This window comes from Amblyomma americanum, chromosome 10 (genome assembly GCF_052857255.1).
Source record: "Amblyomma americanum isolate KBUSLIRL-KWMA chromosome 10, ASM5285725v1, whole genome shotgun sequence".
Lineage (NCBI taxonomy): Eukaryota > Metazoa > Arthropoda > Arachnida > Ixodida > Ixodidae > Amblyomma > Amblyomma americanum.
Genome location: NC_135506.1, coordinates 132,823,154 through 132,848,635, shown reverse-complemented (window position 1 = coordinate 132,848,635; position 25,482 = coordinate 132,823,154). Strand labels below are relative to the sequence as shown.

The 25,482-nt window shown below is 49.1% G+C and overlaps 1 protein-coding gene across 1 annotated transcript in view; it reads left to right on the top strand.

Annotated features, from left to right (window-relative positions):
• The window catches only part of LOC144106427 (uncharacterized), a 306,858-nt gene extending 285,923 nt beyond the window's left edge, over nt 1-20,935 (top strand). The window contains exon 11 of the mRNA XM_077639237.1: nt 20,298-20,935. Within this exon, the coding sequence (XP_077495363.1) occupies nt 20,298-20,440 (143 nt within the window). The 3' untranslated portion in view covers nt 20,441-20,935. The remainder of the gene's footprint in view (nt 1-20,297) is intronic.
• The last annotated feature ends 4,547 nt before the right edge of the window (nt 20,936-25,482 follow it).

Here is a 25,482-nt window from a genome sequence, read left to right as displayed (position 1 = left end):
CACCTTCATCATTGATAGTTATAGGCTCCATCTGAACAGATTCTGAAATCGCAATATCGGGTAAGGTGGACGCAACGGAGTTACTAAAGGATGAAAAAAATGTATTGTTCAAAGCAATGCAGCACTTGTGAGGGGGAACCGGGATATTATTTATGGAGCGAAGTCGGACCTCTTTTGTTTTGCGCATATTAACGACGTTCCAAAATTTTTGAGGGTTGGAAACGAGCAAATGAGGCAGTGTGTCATGATAAAAGACATGCTTAGCGCTCTGCAGCGCCTGCTTGTACTGTGACGCGACAGCACGATATAGGTGCCACTTATCAGTAATTATTGATTTTTTCAGCTGCCGGAAAATGCGCTTTTTTATTTAGGAGGCGCTTTAGCGATACGCTGAACCAAGGTGCTTGTTTGGAGCAGGAAACGCGACGAATGGGAATATATTCATTTATGAGATCGTTCACCTTCGTTTTAAATATGTGCCAGTTTTCTTGAGTGGAACGACTCCAGAACTGCGGGAAGAAGGTGTCGGAAAAGCGCTCGAGCTGTGCATTAATAGCTTGGAAGTCCGCCTTGTTGTAGTTCCTAAGTAGCTTGTATCTTTTTGGAGAACGAGCCGAGCGTGAAGGCATAGTTAGGTGGATTGCACTATGGTCACTTAAGCCCGGAAGAAAGCTGATTGAGGATATAGTTTCAGGAGAAGTGGTTAGCACAAGATCAAGTATGTTGGCAGATGTCTGAGTAACACGGGTTGGTTCTTTAACGATTTTATCAAGGTTGAACGTGGAACACAATTCAATGAATGCAGAACATTCTGAGAAAGGACGTAAGAGATGAAAAGAGGGGCTGTTCCAGGAAATTGCGGGAAGGTTGAAATCACCAAAAATATAAAGAGGAGACCTCGGAAACTTAGAAAGGACCGAGTTAATGGCGTCATGTAGGTCATCGCAGAAGCAAGGCTGTGAGCTAGGTGGTCGATAGCATACACAGAATATAACGTCTTTGTGGTTCAAACGTAAGCAAGTGCAGAGAAATTCCAGTGAAGAATTCACGGGAACGCTATAGGAAGCAATTTCATCTGATACGGCAATCAAAACACCACCACCAACACGCTCGCAGCGATGAAATCTATAAATGTTATAATTTTTTTCACAAGTGAACAGTTCCCGAGAATCAACTCTTTCAGACAGCCACGTTTCGGTCAGGACAATCACATCGGCAAAACACGTGTCGGCTAGAGCTGACAATGAGTCTCGTTTATTTAAAATGCTGCGAATGTTAGTGAAAAGAATCGAGTAATCTGGATTCGGCAATGCCTGAACGGCTGCGTTTTCCTATGGCGAACCTGAGGTAGAAGTTGATGCAGGCGTACCTGATGCAAGCGGAGGAGATGCAGGCGGGGCTGTTGCGTCATTTTCAGAGGCACTCCCGCTAGGCGCTTCAACTTCGCATACGGCATCCGTGTCGGCAGAATATACGTAGCACTTTTTGATTACGTACAGCCTGTTGTAACGCAGGTTGTATTTATGGCCACTTGCTTTACCATAGTCCATGAGCTTTTTCCGCGAAAGCCTAGTTGCTCTGCAAAAGTCCTCCTGCATAGACACGCCTGAATTGTTCAGTTTTGTTCTCTGAGCCCAAATGCTATCTTTAACTTTGAACGACGCGAACTTCACGACGATCGGTCGGCATTTCTTTTGAACGAAAGCTCCAAGGCGATGTGCCCTTGCAATGCCTTCATCGGTTAGTTCCAGGGAAAATGAGCTCAGAAGGCGTCTCCGTATCTTCCGCTCAGATTCCGCCCATGTTTCATCTGCTGCATCATCGACAACATAAAATATAAGATTATCTCTTCGAGACTGATCTTCAAATTCATCAAGGCGTGTCCGCAGAAGATAGCTTTCATCAAGAACAGCTTTAGTTACGAAGTGTTTCACGTCATCCTCATCCAGAAGAGCTGTAGAATCGCTTGCCTTTGCTTCGAGAGCTGCCAGTCGATGTAATGCGTCTGACACCGTGTCTTCAAGCTGCTTTTGACTAGCCTCTAGCTGTTTTTGACCGGCCTCTAGCTGTTTTTGACTGGCCTTTACCTCGCTCAAAGATGCCATTACTTCCCCAAGGCGCGATTCCATAGATTTTTTGAGGTCATTAATTGCGACTAATATATCCTCATTACCCAGGCCTTGCTTGTTAGGACCAGGGTTCGATTCTACATCACCTAACAACAAAAGCAACTTCACAACATGAATACAATCGGCAACAGAGCATCCCAAAGTGTGTGGGCATGGGACAAGCAGTAAACAGCGATTACTGGTACGCTTAGAATATAGTGAAAGTGGGCAACTAACCTGCGTAAGCAAGAAGAAGGGCTTTAGCACCATCATCGCTGCTGTCCCACGCCCACTGACGAGCGGATGCATCGGTTGACTATTTATACACGGCACGCTGGTTGATGACGGTGGCGGTGCGTCTTGCTTGTCGCAGCGCGGTGGCAGCGCGCTTTCATGGTCCAACGGCGCGAAGTTCAAAGTGGCAGGACAATGACCGGCCGAGAAACGGGCAGCATTTGGCAGCGATGGTTCTCCTCCAGGCAAACCCAGGCAAAAAGCAGGGAAGTTGCAGTCGATCACGAGCAACTGCGTAAGCAAGTAGAAGGGCTTTAGCACCATCATCGCTGCTGTCCCACGCCCACTCCTCCAGGACACTTAGGGCAACGAGATTTTCCCGAGTTTTCATCGAAGCGATGGCTTCGTCCGTCGAAAGCGTGATTAGCTTGGATCGCAGGTCGATGATCGCTTGATGCTCATCAAGGAAATCCATACCCAAGATCACTTCGCGGGAGCATTGCGGTAGCACAACAAATGTCGAAGGATAGGTATGTCCTTTGACAGTCACTCGCGCTGTACATAGTCCTGATGGCGTAATGAGGTGGCACCCTGCCGTGCGAATTTGTGGGCCGTAACCAAGCCGTTGTGACTTTTTCAGATGCGCAGCGAATGTTCCATTCATAACGGGGTAATCGGCTCCTGTGTCGACTAGAGCGGTAACTTTCCGGCCGTCGATAGTCACTTCTAGGTCGGAGGTCCTGGCTCTTGCATTGCATGTCGCTCTCGGCGTCGGGTCACGGCTTCGTCGCGTATGCGAGTCACGGGTTGGGCGTGTGGTCGAAGCTCCTCTGGGCGGCGGCGTCGATTTCAAGGTAGCTTGCGTCGTGGTTGAGGTTCTCATTGTGTGCGGCGTCGGTGCAGCGAGTGTCGGTTCTTCATGCGGCGTCGCGGGTGCAGCGTCTTCATGGGGCGTGGTCGGTGGAGGATCTTCGGCGTTTAGCTCGTGAGCAACCTCACCTCCAGAGGTTGCTGCCTTTAGTTTCCCCTACGGGGGCTGGGAGACCTTCCTCATACTGCGGCTGCGTAGCTGCGGCGTGGCGACGCAAAGCGCGAGGTTGACGCCGGTGGTGAGCGCGAAAAGCGGTTCGGCGTGTACTCTTCTCGACGCCGGTACTCGTCGATTTCCTGTGGACGTTGTCCGAAGCGTGGTCGTGGGGCAAATCCTCGAAGACCGATACGTCGGTACGGGCAGTGACGAAGAATATGGCCGGCCTCACCGCAATGGAAGCACAACGGCCGGTTGTCGGAAGTCCTCCAGGCGTCGCATTTCCTGGGCCTTGAGCGTCGGTCATAGGCTGGGCGGGCGGGGGCTGGGAGGGGGCGTTGTGGAACGATTGGCTCATCTCGGGGAGGGCGTGGGGGTTGTCGCTGGGGCTGAGCAGTCCTTACTGCTGCGGCGTAGGTCATGGCCTGGGGTTCTGTGGCCGTCGGGGTGTCAAGTGCCTGTTGCACTTCTTCCCGTACCACATCCATCAGAGTCGCTGCTTGTGGCTGTGGGGAAGATGGCAGTAATCGGCTTAGCTCCTCTCGGACGATTTCGCGGATAACTTCCCGCAAGCTGTCGCTGGTGGTGGTCGGCGTGTCCAAACGGATTGCACATGCAGAGGAAGGGCGATTGTACTGCCGAGCTCGGACGTCGAGGGTCTTCTCAATCGTGCAGGCTTCTTGCATAAACTCCTCGACTGTTTTTGGCGGCTGGCGGACGAGGCTTGCAAAGAGTTGTTCTTTTACGCCGCGCAATAAAAACTGATCTTTCCTTTCCTCGGTCATACCGGGATCGGCGCGGCGAAATAGGCGCTTCATCTCCTCGACGTAACTGCGGACGGGCTCATTCGGAAGCTGGATCCTGGACTCGAGGAGTCGTTCGGCTCTTTGTTTCCTCACGACACTGGTAAATACCTTCAACAGTTCTCTCTTGAATAGCTCCCATGTCATAAGGGACGACTCGTAGTTTTCGTACCACGTGCGTGCGGAGCCATCCAATGAGAAAAACACGTGTCCAATCTTTGCCGCATCCTCCCACTTGTTGAATGACGCCACGCGCTCAAATTGGTCCAACCATTCTTCAGGGTCTTCGCCTAGAGATCCATTGAAAGTTGGCGGCACCCGCGGCTACTGCAGTATGATCGGTGTCGGCATCTTCGGCGAGGTTGCGGTGCTTGTAGCAGCGTCTTTTCGCTGTCTGGTGCGGTCCGGCAGTTTCCCGAACTTAGGCTCCTCTCCCTGGAGACGTTGGCTAGCTCGCTGAGCTGCTGGTTCGTCCTCGGGTGTGAAGCGCTTAGGGCTGGGTTCACGACTTGAAGGAGGCGTCCGGAACATGGAAGGCTACCCCGCACCTCCACCAGATGTCACGTAGTGGTGACGGCAGTCGAAGCAGCGATGAAGACGGACGAAAGGGTCTACTAAAAGAGCTGTTTATTGGGCTGACTTGCACCCAAAATGGACTGAATCACTCGGCTGCGGCGAAGCGACAAGCGTGCTCGGCGGTCGTCGAACAGAATGCCCGCCGCTGTCGGCCGTGCTCAATTTAAAGCTGATAGCGAACGTTCGAGATAAAGAGCGCAAAGTTACTATTACATTCCGGAACAACGTAGAATCAGCTCTGCCTGGCCGCGATCACTCGAGATAAATCTGGTCGCGTCTTGCGTCGCAAACAAAGCGATAAAGTGGTGTGGCGGCAGATTTGAAAAACGAACAAACTGCAAATATTCGTGGCAATATGCTATTGGAAATTTCACCCCATTGCTGCTTTTTCAGTTCTAGGGTATCCTGTTAAATCTTCGCCAAAGCGCCCCAATAATATCAATTGGTTCGACTTATACAGCAGTTTCCAGGTAGAAAGGACGCACTCAATAGTAAACTACAAGAGCGAGGTGTAAACACCACAGACAATGAATCGCTGCCAGGCTACACTGTGTTGGACATTGTCACAACTACCGCTCGTCGACTGTCTGCCTAGCGCAATCCGTCGAGGCACAGGGGCCGCTTTACGCTTCCCTGTGGCGTAAAGGCAGGTGTTGGACAAGATTTATTTGTAAAGGTTGGTCAGCCCGTGCGTGATGCACGTGTGTCGATGCGTCGGGAATCGAGAAGCAACTGAATAGATATCGGTTTCTAAAACAAACAAACACTTTACTTGGCGGCAGGGAACAACACAAAAAGGTAAAAACGAACACGGGGAGTGACAGGAAGAACAATACAAAACACGGAACGCGAGAAGCAGGAGGCACACATTACAAAAGTTAATCCGTCCAGTTAGGACACGAACAACAGAGGCACACAATGCATTAGATGTCGAAAATACAACATTACATAGAAAAGAAAAGGAGACGTCCGGCGGACGGTTCACATACGGGGGCCAAGGTGACGACTCCGGTTCGGGTGGCTGTCGATGCGGCGATGGCTCGAAGGCGGCGGGCCTGGTGCGATGGAATGCGTGCCTCGGCGCGGTAATTCGGCCCTCAACGCCGCGGACACACCACCCAACCTCTTTCGTTGCCTGTCTTCCCTCCACTCTGTTCTCCTCAGCTCGCCGCAACCCGCACGGGGCCAGCAGCCAGCGCACAGTTTTCCTCCCATCATCGGGACGCTTAATCTTTGTTTTTCCACGTGGGGACGACGGGGAAGAGGGGACGCCGTAACCGGCAAAGCAGCCCCGGAGCGCGCCGGAGAGCCGCGCCCTCGGGAGGGCAGAAGAAAGCGCACAAGACTTATGCCCTCTGTGACAGCCGTCGCCGAGTCGGCTGGGCCTGCACTCTCGAGTTTCGTCAACCAGCGAATATGCGCCACTGTCCTTGAAAACGCCACGTTTCCTCGGAACTCAATGTTTGTTTGGTTTGCCGATGGCCGAGCTCCGATAAAAACCTCGACGTATCCCCCTCAAGCAGCCGTGATGCGACCCAGTTACTGCACTACGTGAGCCCTCTCTTCTGCTCTCTCCCAATGGGCCACGTCCCGCTGGTCTGTGACACAGCCCCCCACTAAAAAATATTATACAATAATATTTTTCTATGCACAGACCAGCGACAAATCGCAACAATAATAACACGAAAACATTTAGAAGTTCCACGTCACATAAAATAATAGCAATCAGCACTCAGAAGTGGCTTACAAGTTACAACCTACAGTCATACGTGCGGATATTCAATCACTTCACACGCGCACTGGCACGACAGTCCTCTCACACACGTAAGAGTATCTGCACCCGATCTCGCGGACGCTTGTCAGTTCGCGCGCACTGAATTGCACTAACTCGCGAAGTACACATGAAGTCCAATTCACACATGATGTCACATGGCCAGCGGCCCCACTATAACAGCGTACACTTCACATTGGTATTACGCCACAATGTCAGCACACTGAACACAGCAGAGAATGTATAGAATATCATTGCACTGGATCGTGATAGCGGATACACAGAAAAAAAGCTGCCGCTATAACTGAGTGTCAACAATAGACACAAACGCCTATGCCACCTAGCCTACCCTACTCATGTAGTCTTCTCCGACGTTATCACTGCCGTTAATATACTGCACCCGAAAGTCATACTCCTGGAGCTTGATACTCCAGCGAAGCACCCGGTTATTTCCCGACTTAGTGTCTTTGATGAACTGCAGTGATTGGTGGTCGGTTTGCACGACGAATCGCCTACCATACAGAAACACGTGGAATTTTTCAATTCCCCTCACGAGAGCCAGGGCCTCCTTTTCTACAGTGGAATAGGCTACCTCCTGCGGTAGCAGCTTGCGGCTCGCATAAGCCACTGGGTGCAGCACCTGATTGTGTTCCTGAAGTACAACTGCCCCGAGTCCCCTGTCAGAAGCATCCGTCCTTAGGACGAACTGTCTATCAAAGTCGGGAAGCTTCAATATCGGGTCAGTTGTCAGTAGGTTTTTGAGGCTGACGAATGCCCGTTCCTGGTCGGAGCCCCAGTGAACGGTCGTGGGCTCCCCCTTCCGGGTCAGGTCAGACAGTGGACAAGTCAAAGTGGCATATCCTGGAATGAAGTCTCTATAATACCCGGTTAGTCCCAGAAACGAATGGACCTGCTTTTTCGTCTCAGGCCGAGGAGCGTTCTGAATTTTCTCCAGGGTGGCATGAAGAGGTGACATTTCTCGAGACCGAATATGGTGGCCCAGAAAAGAGACTTCCCTCATTCCCACTTCACATTTGGCCGGCTTGACGGTCAATCCAGCATCCTTGATCCGCCGAAACACTTCGCGGAGAGCTTCACAGTGCTCCTCCCATGTCGCGCTGGCGATGAGAACGTCGTCGTAGTAATATGCGACGTCCGCTAACCCCGAAAAGATGCTACGCATCAGCTTAGTGAAGACCGCGGGGGCGGTCTTTATGCCAAATGGCATGTAGCAGAAATGGAAATGCCCATTTCCTGAACTGAAAGCTGTCTTCGTTTTTGAGTCAGCCGAGAGAGGGACCTGGCAGTAGCCCCTGGCAGAATCTATTTTGGAAAATATGTTTGCAGCCGACAGATGCTAGAAGTTTGTCAGAGCGAGGAATGGACTCAGCATCAGCTGTCAGAACCTCATTCAGCCGGCGAAAGTCGATGCATAGCCGGTGCGTGCCATCCGGCTTTCGCACTGCTATTAGCGGCGAATTATACGCCGACTCGGACAGCTCTATGATTCCTAGCTGTAGCATGCTAGCAACCTCCTTCTCTATGGTCTCTCTCATTGCGAAGGGCAGAGGGTACTGTTTCACGTGGACCGGTTGTTCGGTCCGCAGTTCTAGCTTTCACTCGGTTAGCCTGGTCTGACCTGGGATATCTGAAAATATTTCTTCGTAATCTTGCAGAAGCTGCCAGATTTCTTCCCTTTGTTTCCTGGTCAGCTGGTCTCCGATGCTCACGTCATGAAAAGTCTGCGACTGGTGGCCCTGTGGCACTTCCATTTCACTTGTAACCGCTTCCTCTGCGGAGACCACAGCGCCTACTGCAGCCACACTCGGGTCTTCTTCTCTTCGATTATACTTTTTCAGCGTATTTATATGCAGGACTTTAGTAGTGTGGCCGAGATCAACTTCGTAGTCGACGTCTCCCTTTCGAGTCATAATGGTATAGGGCCCCCTCCACTGCATCAGCAGTTTGTTGTGTTCCGTGGGGAAGAGGATCAGAGCTTGATCATTCGGCATCAGCGATCGCTTTCGGCTCTTCAAGTTGTAGTAGCGGCCATACCGCTCTCCTGCTCGCTGCAGCTCTTCATGTGCCAGCTTACAGGTGTGCTCCAGCCTCTCGCGAAGTGCCAGAACATACTCGTAGGTCGTCCTCAGCTCTTCCGGAATGGCGTCGTTCGTCCACAGCTCTCGCAGTACAGCAAGTGGCCTCCTTACATTTCGCCCGTAAAGGAGCTCGAAGGGGAGAACTGGAGGCTTTCTTGCGGAACCTCACGATACGCAAAAAGGAGCGGAGCGAGATAACGGTCTCAATCCCTTGGTATTTCTTGACACATTCGTTTCAACATCTGTTTGAGTGTCCCGTTAAAACGCTCCACCAACCCGTTGGCCATGGGATGATAAGGAGTCGTATGTAGATGCTTTATCGACTGCAGTCGGCTCACCTCCTTCATTACGTCCGAGGTAAAATTGGTGCCTCGGTCGCTCAAAACTTCTCGCGGGACTCCCACGCGAGAAAACATCTCGACGAGGGCCTCGGCCACCCTCTCCGTTTCAATACTTGTGAGCGCAACCGCGTCAGGATACCGGGTGGCGTAGTCATCATCATCATCATCATCAGCCTTACCACACCCACTGCAGGGCAAAGGCCTCTCCCAAGTCTCTCCAATTAATCCTATCCTTTGCCAGCTGCATCCACCTTTTGCCTGCAAACTTCTTAATCTCATCCGCCCACCTAACCTTCTGCCGCCCCCTGCTACGCTTACTTTCTCTTGGAACCCACTCCGTTACCCTTAAAGACCAGCGGTTATCTTGCCTTCGCATTGCATGCCCTGCCCAAGCCCATTTCTTTCTCTTGATTTCGACTAGGATGTCATTAACCCGTGTTTGTTCCCTCACCCACTCTGCCCGCTTCCGATCTCTTAACGTTACACCTATTATTTTGCTTTCCATGGCTCGCTGCGTTGTCCTTAACTTAAGCTGAACTCTTTTCGTTAGCCTCCACGTTTCTGCCCCGTAGGTGAGTACCGGTAAGATTATGCTGTTGTACACTTTCCTCTTGAGGGAAATTGGTAAACTGCCACTCATGATCTGCGAGAATTTTCTATATGCGCTTCACCCCATTCTTATCCTTCTAGTTATATCCCTCTCATGATCCGGATCAGCTGTCACTACCTGCCCTAAGTAGACGTATTCCGTCACAATTTCTAGGCACTCGCTGCCAATAGTGAACTGTTGTTCCCTAGCTAGGCTGTTGAACATTACCTTGGTTTTCTGCATGTTAATTTTTAAACCCATCCATCTGCTCTGACTGTCTAACTCGTTGATCATGATTTGCAGTTCACCTCCTGAGTGACTCAGCAAGGCAATGTCATCAGCAAATCGCAGATTATTTAGGTATTCTTCATTTATTCTTATTCCCAACTGTTCCCAATTCAGGCCTCGAAATACCTCCTGCAAACTTGGCGTAGTCAACCATCGTTAATATGTATCGGTTTCCCTGAGCAGACCTGGGGTTCAGTGGCCCTACAATATCAATGGCCACTCTCTGAAAGGGCGTCTCAATGACTGGAACCCTAACAAGGGGTGCCTTTTGGGTGTGGCCTATGGGAGTGGTCCGTTGGCACGAGTCGCATGACGCGACGAACCGTTTCGCGTCGGCCTGCATTCCCGGCCAGAAAAAATCACATTGAACCTTGAGCACTGTTTTCTAGTGCCCTGATGACCTCCCATTACACCGTCATGAGCGAGTTCGAGCACTGCCATCCGAAATTTCTTGGGAACGACCACTTGAATGTATTCCCCCCCCAAATTTGGTCGTGAATTTGCGCTGGAGAACTCCGCCTTGGAGGAAGAACTGATGGCTCTCTCCATTTCCGCTATGTGTCACCTGACTCACTCGACCAAAGCATGCCCGCAGCGTGAGGTCATGCTTCTGCTCTTCGCACATGTCTTCGCGGCTTACGTTTTCGGAGTTACCCCACACACTGAGCCCCCTCAGTGGTTCCTTCTCCCGGGCCTGCCCCCTTGTCACGACGGCGTTTGCCTGGTCATCATCTCTGTGTGCGGCAGCTGCGCGCTCAATTTAAGCGGTGGCGTCCGCATCCTCAGCGCTACTACTCCCCGGTTTCTCTAACTCTTTCGAGGAGGGCATCGTCGCCGCCTTTGTCTCTAGCTTCCAACTGGGATCCGGGTCGGCGGCATGTCTGGCTCCTTGAACGTTACCTAATACGAGATCGTAAAGGGGGTCCTCCATACACTTGGCCCGAAGCCGTCCTTTGAGGTATGGGGTGTCAACGTCGACCCAAGCCTCGGGAAGCATTAGAACCGACCGATCGAGGAGGTAAACGGGGGAATTCAATCCCGTGAGATCGCCATCTTCGACCAGGCTCCTCCTCACTGTCACCGTGTTGCACCCGGTGTCGCTAAGTACTCGAACCCTTTTTCCGCCAACCAAACCGGTGACTAAGGAAGCTTCTCAATCACAGTTCCAGCCTCAGCAGTCAAAAAAAAAGTGTGTGTCTGCCTCCCTTTCGTCCGTGTTCTTGATGCGCAGTTCGCCTTTTTTGCATTATGTTCAACCAACTAGCCCGACAAGTCCTGTTGACTCAGCAGTCAGACCGGCTCCAACAACAGGAACCTTCCCATTTAACTCAATACATCCGTCCTCGATACATCACGATGCGGATTCCTCAGCGGCGTCTTTTGGCTTCGTCGAAGCCTTCTGCCAACACTTCCAGCTAGTATGACCTGTTCGGCCGCACTTAAAACATTTGCAGGTTGGCTGTTTTCTCCCGCCCTGCCAACGCGGCAGTTTTCTGCCCGGTGGCCGGGGCATGAACACAGGAAGCATTTCTGCACTTCCTGATCCTTCGCCTTCGCAGCCGGCTTGCTCCCGTCTTTCTTTTCACCGATTTGTTGAGGGCTTGCGGTAGCTGACGTCTCCCTCCTTGCAGCTGGCTATTTTGAAAAATTCGCCCATGCGTGAGCGTCCACGTACTGCTCCGCTCTTTCCACCATTTCCTCAAGAGTAGGGTCCTTCTTCTCTTTAAGAAAGAGTTCCAGCGGCGCCGCGCAGCTTGAAAGGAACTGGTCCTTAACCATCAGCTCAAACAAAGCCTTATACTCCTTTTTGGTGTTGAAAAGCTCTATCCATCGCTCGAGGAAGTTCCTGAGTCGAGTCACAAACTGGGAGCACGTTTCCCCATTCATGGGCGATGCCCCCTTAAACTTCTCTCTGAATCCTTCCTCCGTCAACCAAAATGGCAGCATTAGAACTTGCTTTAACTTGTCGTAGCTCGTACAATCAGGCGCGGACATTCGACTAAAAACGCTCAGCGCCTCGCCACTCAAACACAGACTCAAAAAAAGTGGACCATTGGTCCCGTGGCCAACCTTGGCTCTGTGCCACGCGCTCAAAACGCCTCAAATAAGCATCGAGGTCATCGCGCTGTTCATTGAAAACAGGCATAACTTTGTGCGGGTTTACTTTGTTTCCTTGAACCGCTCCCCTCTCTTCCGACCCGGACCTGGTGTCCGTTTCAGAGGTACCTGCGGGCTCCCGCCTCAACAGTAACTCCTCCTTTTCCCTTTCAAGCAAAACCATTCTTATTTTGAATTCTCTTTGCCTCTCTAAATCCTCATCCCTCATACGACTTTCGCGTTCGGATTCTTCCTTGCGCCAAGTTCGTTCTGCATTTCTCTCTTCTCGGCGCTTAGCCCGCTCCTGTTCAATCCACGAGAATAGTTCTTTACCTTCCAAGCCGAAGCTTCTTCCCTGCTGTACCAGTTTGTCAAACTCGGCCTCCACCATCGTGCCCAGCAAACAGTGGAAATCAAACCACTAGCACGAACCTCTTTTGACTCTCTCGTTGAGTCCCTTCGGAGCCTCAGCCCCGACACCCAGCTGACCCGTCCTGTCGCGGCCGCCAATTATTGTCACAACTACCGCTCATCGACCGGCTGCCTAGCGCAAGCCGTCGAGGCACAGGGGCCGCTTTACGCTTCCCTGTGGCCTAAAGGCGGGTGTTGGACAACATTTATTTGTAAAGGTGGGTCAGCCCGTGCGTGGTGCACGTGTGTCGATGCGTCGGGGATCGGAAGGAACTCAATGCGTTGAGGTTTCTAAAACAAACACTTTACTTGGCGGCAGGGAACAACACAAAAAGGTAAAAACGAACACGGGGAGTGACAGGAAGAACAATACAAAACACGGAACGCGACAAGCAGGAGGCACATAATACAAAAGTTAATCCATCCAGTTAGGACACGAACAACAGAGGCATACAATGCATTAGATGTCGAAAATACAACATTACATAGAAAAGAAAAGGAGACGTCCGGCGAACAGTTCACATACGGGGGCCAAGCTGCGACTCCGGTTCGGGTGGCTGTCGATGCGGCGATGGCTCGAAGGCGGCGGGCCTGGTGCGATGGAACCCGTGCCTCGGCGCGGTAATTCGGCCCTCAACGCCGCGGACACACCACCCAACCTCTTTCGTTGCCTGTCTTCCCTCCACTCTGTTCTCCTCAGCTCGCCGCAACCCTCACGGGGCCAGCAGCCAGCGCACAGTTTTCCTCCCATCATCGGGACGCTTAATCTTTGTTTTTTCACGTGGGGACGACGGGGAAGAGGGGACGCCGTAACCGGCAAAGCACCCCCGGAGCGCGCCGGAGAGCCGCGCCCTCGGGAGGGCAGAAGAAAGCGCACAAGACTTATGCCATCTGGGAGAGCCATCGCCGAGTCGGCTGGGCCTGCACGCTCGAGTTTCGGCAACCAGCGCATATGCGCCACTGTCCTTGAAAACTCCACGCTTCCTCGGAACTCAATGTTCGTTTGGTTTGCCGATGGCCCAGCTCCGAGAAAGACCTCGACGGATCCCCCGCAAGCAGCCGTGCTGCGACCCAGTTACTGCTCTACGTGAGCCCTCTCCTCTGCTGTCTCCCAATGGGCCACGTCCCACTGGTCTGTGACAGACATGCGTACCCCGATAGGACATCGAAGATGCCGAAGTGTGGCAAGCGCTAGACCAATTCCGCACTGGCACATCGCCAGGAGTGGATGGAGTAACCAAAAAAAAATTCTCCGAAATCTGGGCCAGAACTCGGTCATCGCCCTAATGGAATTTCTCAATCATGACTGGCAGTCAGGCACCCTCCCGCAAAGCTGGAAACAGCCAGAGCCCTTACTAAAACAGGCAGAAAGGTATACTCGCCTGAACCAGAAAAGATGATCCAAGAGACCTACCCTCATCAGTGAGCAAAAGGCTCACTAGTAGACCTCTTCCCAAAGCCATGGATCCTATACACCACGAGGCTAGGAGGACGGCCAGGGCTCTAGCTTTCCATCGGAAATGTAAGCAGCAGCCCGGTGTTATCGACGTCGGTGCGATTGAGCATCCAGCTCCCAGCAGAGAATTTGTACTGGTAGGGGTTATGGGAACACATGCCAGAGTTCTGTAATACTGCATCCTCGTGCGTACTTCTGCAATGGCTGAGGAGGCAGCCATTACTTTAACCATTATAGCTTCCCAGGTACATATCATCAGGGACTCCAAGACTGCCATACGCAATTTCGCTCGGGGTAGAATCGCTCAGTACACTCTCAATATTATTAACCAGATCTCCTCCCCAGATCAGGACATTGTATTGATTAGGGTGCCGGCACACACTGGCAACGCTGGAAACGACGCGGCTCACCAAACAGCCCGAGGATCGATCGGCCGGGCGGTGGACACCTCCACTCTGGGGACCGCCAAGAATAGCCTTATCTCATTTCATGATCTACCCCACCACTTCTGCCTTTAACGAAGGAAGCTTCCGACCCCGTTCAAGACGCTCAATAACGAGCAGAAAATCGCCTGGAGAGAACTCCAAATTCATTCCCTAACCTGGCAGTTCCCTCCCATGTTTACAAGTCAATTTTCACCCGCATGCAGGCTGTGCAATGGGAAAGCTACCCCCAACCATACACTCCGAGATGCAAAGAGAACCACCCACCTCCAGAATCAGGGCAACTCCTGTTTCCAGCCGAATCGGAGACCCTGCTGCGCAGCTCGGACCCGGACAAGCAATACCAGATCCTCAAGCAGGCCTGTGAGGTCAATAGTAAGCTTAACTTGCGGGTCCTCAAGAATGGCAGTGTAACCCGGCGCTACAGTACTATCCGGCCAAATAAAGGTTTCTTCTCTCGCTTTCCATCGAAACGAGTTCGTCTCGGATGAGTTCGAAATCGGCTGGTTATTCTTTTGGCACGTGCATAGTATCTTTTTTATGCGTCGTCTTGGGCTTTCGGTCACGCGTTTGTGGCCTTCGTCGAAATTGGGCTGGCCAGGCGTTCGAATTCTCTTTGGGTGGGAGAGCTTTTTAAGCTTCGTGGACTAGTGTGCATTAAGTGTGTGTACTTTTGCCAACGCTGGCGTTCTCATTTCTTTCATTCATTAAAAACCCTTTAAGTAGGATGGCACAGTGGCCTAGGCATTGGAACAGAAAGTAGGAAAGGAAGTCGCATGTGACGGTCGACACCGGTAGCCCGCGCACAGGCCCGCAAGGATCGCCCCAGCAGGGTTGCAGGGCATAACCTATAAAATACATACAAGTTATATAAAAATGGCATTAGAGGTTAGAGGAACGGCTCTTATATTATTAAATAATAACCTCTTGAATCGTCCCCAGTACACGATTATTACGAATGCAAAATCTAGCTCAGGTCACATACATTATGGAGCTCCACAAGGATCAATGCCTGGGCCGCTGTTATTTCAGCTTTATATAAATGATATCATTAACGTGCCGTCTACATCAGAAACAATACTGTACGCTGATGATACTAATGTATTCATCTGCGGACAAGATATAGAAATCCTTCAAGTAGAAACCAACGAATGGCAGGAAAATTTGTCGACGTGGCTCCACGATAATTAACTAGAGTTATACACTAAAAACTAAGTACATTATATTCCGCGCTCGTAACAAATGTATAAGACAAGAAATACTTATCCATATTCGCGATTAATCTATCGAACGCGTAATATCACACAGATTTCTTGGTGTCATATTTCACGTTCATCTAGACTGGTCACCTTACACTGAAAAAGTTCGCATTGGTATCTCTAGGTCCATTGGTATGTATAAAATAATGGACATTTTACCTATCTGGCTAAACAAGGAACTATATGGCTAAAGAAGGAACTAAGGAAGGAACACACTGGACCATTCGCGTTTCCACTTTTATCTTCTTATCTGGGGCACAGCACATAGAACAAGCACTGTAAACATACTTATTACGAAATAAATTTTCGTGAATAATAGATAATGCACCATACCTTAGCCACGCGGCCCCATTGTATAGAAAACACCAAGTGCTTACACTGTGGAATGTTATAAACAAAAATATAGCGTTAGCTACTTACGCACAAATGAATTCCGATCCTACCGCTTTGTCATCAGTATATAACGAAAATACACACCTACGACACCGAGCATATATGCTATAATAAGGATAAAATACGTACAAACCACGGTACCCAGAAACTTAGCTACAGAATTTCCTGTTTTTTAAATGATCACCATCCTGCTGTAAGCATTATTTAGGAAAGTCAATCATTGGAAGCTTTCAAAAATACCATCACTATTTATCTGTTGTCACTGCAGGTATGACCACTCTATTCGTTGTTATTCTGTTGTGTCTCACAGTATTTGCCCAACTGTTGTACATAAATGTTCAATATGAAATAACTCCAGTTTTAATGTTAACCAATCACTCTGTATTTACATCTCGTTTAGTGTTTATTATGCGCACCATGTCTTGTGCTCTCGAATGGGAGCAAGAAGGGCGCAGACTCTGTCAGGCATCCATTTGCCTTTTGGTCTGTGCCCTAGGCAACTATACCATATGTTGTCTGAATAAACTCTGACTCTTAGACTCTTTGGTAATCCAAACCATTACGCAGCGGGTATCCGGGGTGCTGCACTGCGCGCGAATTGGTTCTAGTCCGACACGCTACCATAAAAGGTGGGAATGGGCGGGCTCGCGCATCTGTAACATGTAGAACAGGATGCTTGTAAATTCAAGGCATCAAAATGCGAATCATGCAGTGGCCCACTCTTGGCAGTACGGTTTCTCCTCTCAGCAAGATAGCAAGACGGTCGGCAGTTTAGGCCACTCCGGCGCGTGTACTTTGAGCGAATACGCGCGCCTAGGGGAACCCCAGCTGGTATGTGTGCTGGGTTGACTGGGGTACATTCGCGAAATCGGCGTCAGTCCGCATGGCGGGCTGCAGCCTTCTGTACACTGGGGTCTGGATACGATGAAGCTAAAGGGGCTGAGACTTCCGGGTTAGAGTGGATGTTTCCTGCTTGTTCGCAAACGCGTGGCCAGCTACGCTGCCGTTGCTACAAGCGCGTCTCGGCACCCAGTCTACTCGTACATCAACTTCTTTGGTGGTGAAGAGCTTTCGTGGCTTCGTTGCGGTTGGGGATTAGGCTCTGTTCCTGGTTACGAGCTCTGCGCAGGTGTTCTCAATGCGGTGACACAGCGTGCCTGCACGGAGGTATTGGCTAAACCCATAAGGGCCTATCGACAGTCCGTATGAAGGGTAAGACGGGTGAGGAAATAATATCTGCCCGTGGTATGTACAAGGCGGGAGAGGGATAGATGTATGGCACTTAGCTCGAGGTGGCTAACGATGGGCTCATTATCACACTGGAGAGTCGGGCGTTTCAAATTTTGTGGCGAACGTTGTCGAGAGTGGCCTGTTTTGCCTCAGCACACCAAGAAATATTAGCTGTGGTTTAAACTTTGACTAACCCTGGTGCAAAGTGAAAGCGTCCTTTGCAAGGCTACGTTCACAATCGCCACACACACTGCCGAACGAATTGTCTGTAAATCTTCGATGAAGCCCGATGCCTGATGGGGCAATTGCCACCTACCACTGTGGGCAGATTGTGATGACGTCAGTAAGTCACATGACCTGCCACGTGACACCACGTGACACCTGTCACGTGAGTGCACTGATGCTGCCCTCTTGAAAACCTAGTGCAGTGCAGCTTTCGCTTCAAAATATCCGTGGAGACTATATTTTCTATGTTGTATGTGCGTGCTGCGATCGCAGCTCTCTTCCTGATGGTCCGCGTGGTGGTGACGGGGAGTGAAATGCTTGGGTTGGCGAACGAGCATGTCATCTCAGGGTGGTATGCTGTGCTATGAATGAAGCCCAATGCTGCCGAAGGCCCTGGCCGTGAACCTGGAGCAGACGTAAGCCCGCCCTGCACGAGCTGCGGGGCCGGTGGTGACCATCAGTCCGATTCTCGACAATTGCCTGGAGCGTAGAAAGAGATGTCACTGTCTCCACTTTAATGTGCTCCTTTTAAATGTGCTCCACTATGCAACGGGCTTTATACGTGCTAGATCAGTGGCTTCGTTCCATAGGTCTGAATGCTCCCGCAGAGAAAACAGTACCTCGTGGTCGTTGTCCTCGAATACAACAGGTACCAAATACACCTCACTCTAGACAATCAACCCTCACTCATTTCACTTTCCATCAATAACCAACTGATACCCCGAGTCAACACGTGCCGTGTACTTGGCATGTGCCTTCACAGGAAACAGAACACACCCTCCGTTCAACAAGGCATCAATATATGCCATCAAGTCGCTCACTTGGTTTTGGTTCGGCGCATAGTAAGGCGTGATGCTGTGCTGAGTCGCGTGTCTAGGAGATAGCACATGCGTTAGCCTTAAATAAAAATCTTTATTACGTACCTGTATAAAGCAGCACCCCTGTATAAAGCACCTTGTGTAAAGCGGCATTGCATCTGTTAGTTCATACGTCTAACCAACGCCTCTCTGACACATCCCTTTTCCTCTCACTGCTCTTCTCAACCTGCATCGGAGCGCCAGATTGCCTGCTTGTCTGGTGCCCTTCAGGGTTGATGGATTCTGCGGGAGGCTGGAGTACTTCTTATTGATCTCCCTGTCTGCATACCCTCCCCAGCACTCCCTTCTAACCTACACATTGACCCATCCCGTGTGATGTGCTACCCGGACTTCATGACGGTCATCGTCAGGCCCAGGCTGTCCACCATAACCCTCCTTTCTCTACTCACACGGTGGCGTACACAGATGCCTCACACATCTCAGACACAGGAACTGGCGCGTATGACGTCCATTCCCCTCATGTCCCAGAGACCATACGCCTCACATGTGGATCGTATAGCAACCCTTCCAGCTCAACCACGCAAACCTCACACCCATCGTGCACTCCATCCAAACATTCAAGCAAATCCCTACCACAAACAACTACATTATCTACACCGACTCACAGGCCGTCCTTTTCTTCGTCCAATATCGCGCTTTACCCACTGACTTGCTAGACGCTCTTTATGAGGCTCTTCTCGCCATACACCTAGCCACTGTCACTCTAAAAGGGGTCTCTGGCCATTCAGAGATCGTTGGAAATAAGCTGTGTAATCAGATCAGCCTCACGGCACTCCGGCACGGGTTTGCCAGGTACTGCACTGCCTCCGGGATCGGCCCGGACATATTAGCGCACGCGCATCTTTCCTAATCTTTCCTCTTATCTTCCGACTCTCCTACTTTAAGCACGTTGCAGTGGTTGTGGCTCAGATTTTCATTTTTCTTTTCACTTTTTCTGACAGCAACCGCAGCAGCAGCAGCAGCCTGCAGCAGCCTCGACTTTCATAACCGGGCTCCGGTGCTCCCTTGGGTCAGCCCACCAAGGAGTGGGGAGGCACACGCTCTGAAAAGCACAGTGAAATAATACTATAGACTGCTTGAAGAAAATCCTACCTATCTCCTGATGCCCCACCCAAGTCTCTCTTTCCTTAAAACTCGAGTGCTTATAAAAATTCAAACAAATGCCGGCGCGCCATTTCCTTTAGCATATGCCAGCTGACACCTCATGCCCCAACTGCCCACCCCTGTAGGCGTATATTGAACATTGCCTTCTCATGTGTCCCACTTACATGTAGCCCCTACACTGCCCCCACCCCCATCTGCCTCATGTCGTGCCTGGCTGGAATCTGCTTCACCGGAGGACCATCTAGCTTTCATGCGTAATGTCGCCGACCTGTTGGACGCTAAATTTGTTTCCTTCATAAAGTTATTTACAGCTACTACTACTTTTTATATCAAAATAAGATTGGCTACAAAACATAGCGCACGAAAACGATGACCGCTGGTTTTTTGGTCATATAAAATAATCCAAAATGGGATGACAGTCCGCAGGCTCTATAGCACAGAAAAGATCATGCTAGGGATAATTTTGGACATCGAGTCCCTAGCTATGGCCCCCTGACAATTTTCCAGATCTCGGAACCAGTTAAATGCAGTCCGCGACCAACTCGAAGATTACATTTACGTTTTGTAGGCCATACCTGTTGCTTGTTTACAATTGTGCGCAGACAACTGCGTGCACATTTTTGTTGTTAAAGGTGCTGACTGCGTTAAATTATGCTCACAGTTGCGGTTACAAGTGCAGTCGCTTTGTCTGTGGCAGGATTATTTTGTTTCCATAACGATACCTGACCAGACAACACCCCCATAGTCGAAATCGACTTTCAAATTCTTCTTGCCAAATTAAACAAGTCTGTGTCGATATCTTACATCCCATGGTCGTTCTTTGATCAGAACTGTCAACAAAAAAACTTATATGATTGTGAAAACTTCCACTCTTCTTTTCTTTTACCTTTTTCAGTGAACGCATTATATGGTTTCCAGTACGCTATAGATGACCCAGCGACATTACGTTGCACTCGACTTTCCAGATCTTGTGGCTCCCCACAAGCAGCTCCATGGCGGCGTAGAGTTCGTGGACAACATACCGCAGACGGAGACCGGAAAGCCCCATCGCCGCCAACTCAAGGACAGCTACCTGCAAAATCAAGAAGCCTCCAATGGCCAGCGCTGATCAGCTGTCGCGCGAAGAATCACAAGCACTCGATGTCTAGCTTTTTTCACTTGCAGTGATTTCGCAGTGTTCCTCAAAAGCCTCAGCACTGCACTAATCAGGCAATATACCGAATATGGATTCTCAACACTTCAGTACAGGCGCCATCTGAGAATGGCAGAAGTCACTCGTTGTTGCCTTTGGTATAGTTACACATGCTAGTGCAATCATCAGCACAGAACTGAATGCCATCCGTAGAGACGGCAGCTGCAAAAAGAAAAATGGCTGATTGAAAACTCTGTTCCGACTCAATTCATCACAATATCAGTCTGAACCAGACATTTTTAGACTCCGTTCGTTGAGACTTGCCAAAAGTTAAATATATTCAAGTTAAACATGCAAAATGTAATTTGAAAACGGGATTTTTAAGCTGAGAGTAAGGTTAGTCATCTTAGCTTAGATTATTTACTGCACATTATTTCCAGCTAATCTGTCTTAATAAAAGCATGGTATCCTACTCTCCTGTCTAATCAGATTTGTCGACTGCAAAACCCGCCGGGTAAATCGCAATGGCGGAAATTCTTCGCCAACCCTCGACAAAACCCAGAAGTCCTTGTCACCCATGGTATAGCATTTTGCCTCGCGCAGTTATGCCGACAATAGAGACTTCAACTCACCGTGATATATAACTACAATGAAAGACATCTTCAATACAAGAGAACAGCGCACAGAACAACGACGCAGGCGGATCGAGCGCAAGGTTACAACGAGTCTTCTCATTTTAAGCGCCACTTGGCTGTAAGACCAATCGCTAGAGGATGCTATAAGAGAGGTTACACGCTGCCCATGCTGAAAGTGGCGCCGCTCTAATAGAGCAGCCCCCTCCCCACGCCTATAACTCCCCGCAGAAGAATAAAACGATGTGGGGTGCTGAAGAGAAGCACGTTTCTGCGGGCTGGTCACCGGCTTCAACCAGTAGCATTAAACGTCTTTATAAGTTCGCGGTGTGAAACACAAATAGACACGAGCCACGAAAGACGAAGACTGACTCACTGTCGCGCCGTGTATACGTGTCTGTTCCTGCTCCGAGTCACGCACTCAATATGTCTCCTGATCAACAATCCCGCCCACAACTTCTAATCCTCAACCGTAGTTTTCCCGCTGCGTCTGCCGTAGAGAAAACGTTCGTCATGAGTGCCGGCTTGACGCGAGCAATAGACACGGCGTCTGTTCGTCCTTTCATAAAAGGGTTCAGCGCGTTTTTTGCCGCTGAAGTGCTGGATAGGTGGCGGAGTCATTGCATCCATAACGCCACCGGTTGCACAGAAGCGGGTAGCAGCGTGGCAAGGTTCTCGTTGTAGAAGGCGTCCCGATTTTCTTAAGTTAAACGATGAGCACAAAATTTAGACGATCCGCGAACAAGAGAGAAACACAAGGGGAAATGCTACAATGGGATGTATCAGTTGTCCGTGTGTTTCTCCCTCCTTCGTGAGTCGTCCAGCGTTTGCCCTCATCGTTCACCATAAGCAAATCATGTACCAACTAGCCCCAACCGAAGAAAAATGGAGCACTTCGTGAGTACGTTTCAACATCGAAGCAGATTGTAGGCGTTATCGTAGTATATTATTTTTGTATTGCATATTATACGTACTGACTTTTAAACTTTCTAATGTATAAAGATGTATGTTCCTTAATCTTCCACTGTATATGCCTTGTAAATAGGGGGCTCGAAGCTCGTCAAGTGGAAACTTCCACTTTTTCTTCGAGCCCTCCTCGCCCTCCGCTAATCTTTTTATGAGGAAGAAATAAAATTATTGATTGATTGATTGATTGATTGATTGATTGATTGATTGATTGATTGAGCCGGCGTAACTCGATAGAGTTAGACTGTGAGCACACCTTAAAGGTGGTGTCGCAGAACTTCTCTAGTAAACGGAGAGCGGTTCCGCTTGTCATCAAGGCAGCAGTGCACGCTAGGTGTGTCAAATCGAGCAGAGGCCAAGGACAACGATGAGAATATCGTTTGCTTAAGAAGCGTGATCACTGTGGGGCTGAGAACGGCAGAGCAAAGAGGAATGCTTTTATTTTCTTTTAATTAGCGGTGTTGATAGTAGGAGACAAGGACCGTAATTATTTTATTCTTTCAAAGTAATTGATTAAAATCCAGAAGAAACTTGATTGCCTAGCCGTGCTAGGCCAGGATATATTTATTTCAGAATACTGCAGGCCACTGCTTGGCCCAAGCAGGGTACGTAGCGTATACGTAGAGTAAGCACGGCGGCATTTGGTTCGGAAGAGTTCAGTTCAGTTCAGTTTATTTACCTTAAAGGCCCCCTTGTATCGGGGGTATTACCTAAGGGGTGGGATTTTAATGAAATGTGCAAACAAAACAGCGAATATTATTTAGCACTGAAGGTGATCGGTTACATGTTCTTGAAAAGTAGAGGATGAAGCGATGTTGACGATGTCACGGGGTAGGCCGTTCCAGTCCGTTGCTGCTCGAAAGAAAAATGAAGCAGAAAAGGTGGCAGTATGCAATGGCGGCCGGACAACTTGTAGGGGATGACTGGTGCGGTGAGATATGAGTGCGGCAGTTGTGATATACGGTGACTGATTGAGGGAAGAATGAAATAATTTGTGATAAAGGGTGAGACCTGAAATGCGACGACGGAACGAAAGGGGCGGTAGCCCTGATAATGCTTTCAATGAAGAAATGCTGACGTCATATGAGTATGAAGAGTGGATGAATCGAGAGGCACGGTTTTGGACAGCTTCTAATGCATTAATTAAATAAGTTTGGTGCGGGCTCCATATGGCAGAGGCATATTCTAATTTTGGTCTGATGAGCGATTTATATGCGAGTAATTTTACGTGTTGAGGGGCAAGGCGGAGATGGCGCTTGAGAAAACCAAGTGTATTATTCGATGCTGAAATGATGTTGCCAATATGGGTGCGCCAAGATAAATCATAAGACAAGGTGACTCCTAGATACTTATAAGATGATACTGAATCAATCGAGGTGTTAGAAATGGAATATTGGAAGCGATGCGGGCTATGGCGACGAGAGAAGGATAAGAGTTTGCATTTATTAGGATTTCGGGACATGAGCCAGTTGTTACACCAATTAAGTACGCTGTTAAGATCGGTTTGAGGACTAAGTTGATCACGAGAGTTATTAATAGTGCGGTAAATAACACAGTCGTCAGCAAACATTCGAATACTACAGGAAATGTGGCCAGATAAATCATTAACATATATTAAAAAGAGTAATGGACCGAGTACAGATCCTTGCGGAACGCCCGAAGTAACCGGGAGGCTGTTAGACAGGTGGCCGTTAGCAAACACTGATTGAGAATGATTAGTGAGAAACTAATCTACTGTAGTATGTTAGGATGTAAGTTCAGCTGTGCAAGTTTTACTAGTAAACGACGGTGGGGAATTTTATCAAAAGCTTTCGCAAAATCTAGAAATATGGCATCAGTCTGTTACGGTCAAGATTAGTGTGCAAGTCGTGAAGGAACAACGCTAATTGGGTTTCACAAGAGAGGCCCTTACGAAACCCATGTTGTGAAGAATGGAAGAAATCATTTGAGTCTAAGAATTTTATAATTTGAGAGTAGATGACATGTTCCATGATTTTGCAGGGTACGCTAGTTAGTGAAATGGGGCGATAATTCATGGGGAGTCTCTGTTACCTGATTTGTGGACTGGAACGACCTTCCCCGTTTTCCAGTCATCTGGAATGATCCCTGAAGAGAGCGATTGCGAAAAGATCAAAGATAAGTATGCTGCACATGTTGATTTCACATTTTTAAACAGTTTTGTATTAATCATGTCCATACCAGCTGATGATGAGAGTTTCATGTTATCAATTATGGAAGCGATACCATCTGTGAGGAATGTGATAGCTGTCATGATGGCTTCTGTGTTGAGCGATGGTAACTGTGAAGGCATGTCAAATTCACTCGTGAAAACAGATACAAAGGCGTTATTAAATATTTCTGCGCATTCATGGTCAGTAACCGCTTCGTGCAAGTCGTTAGTGTAATATCATGAGTGTGCTTAGGATTTGAAACCTGCTAGAATTGTCTAGGATTGCTGATTAGTAGCTTCGGTAAGTAAGTGTGATAAAATGAGCGCCTGGCGCTACGAACTGCAAGTAAGTATGATTTCTCAGATGCAAGGTATTTTTCCCAAGTGGCTTGATTATCAGTGTGCTTGGCTGTACGAAACAGGCGTTTCTTCTTGTTTTCTAGACGTTTTAGATGCTTAGTAAACCATGGTTTATTGCGGTTATTTTGGAAAGATACCCTGGGGATATCTATATTTAACTTATTTTTGAATATCAACCAGTTTTCGTGAACAGAGTGAGTGTCGAATGTGGATTGGTACTCTGAAAAAAACATGTTAAGGTCTTCAGTTTTTGCATCGTAATTCCCTTTATCGTAAAGATTTATTGTTTTTCTGGATCGGTGCTTCTGAGCTGGGGTAAATGAAAATAGAGCATGTAAGATTTTATGGTCGCTGATTTCTGGAAGATAACTAATGGATGATAGGTACTCAGGGTTATTAGTTAGTATTAGGTCAAGGGTGTTTGCGGTTGCATGCGTGGTGCGAGTAGGTTCCGAGACTAACTGTGCGAGGTTAAAATTTAAACAGACATCAATGAAGTTCTTGGCCTCTGTATTGCATGTTAATGAGGAAGTGCCTAAACTCTGCCAATCAATGTGCGGATAATTGAAGTCCCCGAAAAGGAGAATGCGCGCATTTGGGTATTTAACCACAAGATGATTTATAGTATCATTGAGATGTCGACAGAAGTTTGGATTTGACTGCGGGGGCCTATAACAAACGCCGAGAAGTACTGTTACAGAGGGAGTGCGAATAATTAGTCATAATGATTCCATATCAGATGTGACGTGTGCAATAGAGCATGATATACCTCGGTGAATTGCAACAAGAACACCGCCCCCCCCCCCCCCCCCCCCGTGAGTTTTTTCGATCGTTTCGGTAGACGTTGAATTGAGGTATGAGACAGATACTGCGCCATTTCCTTTCCCCAA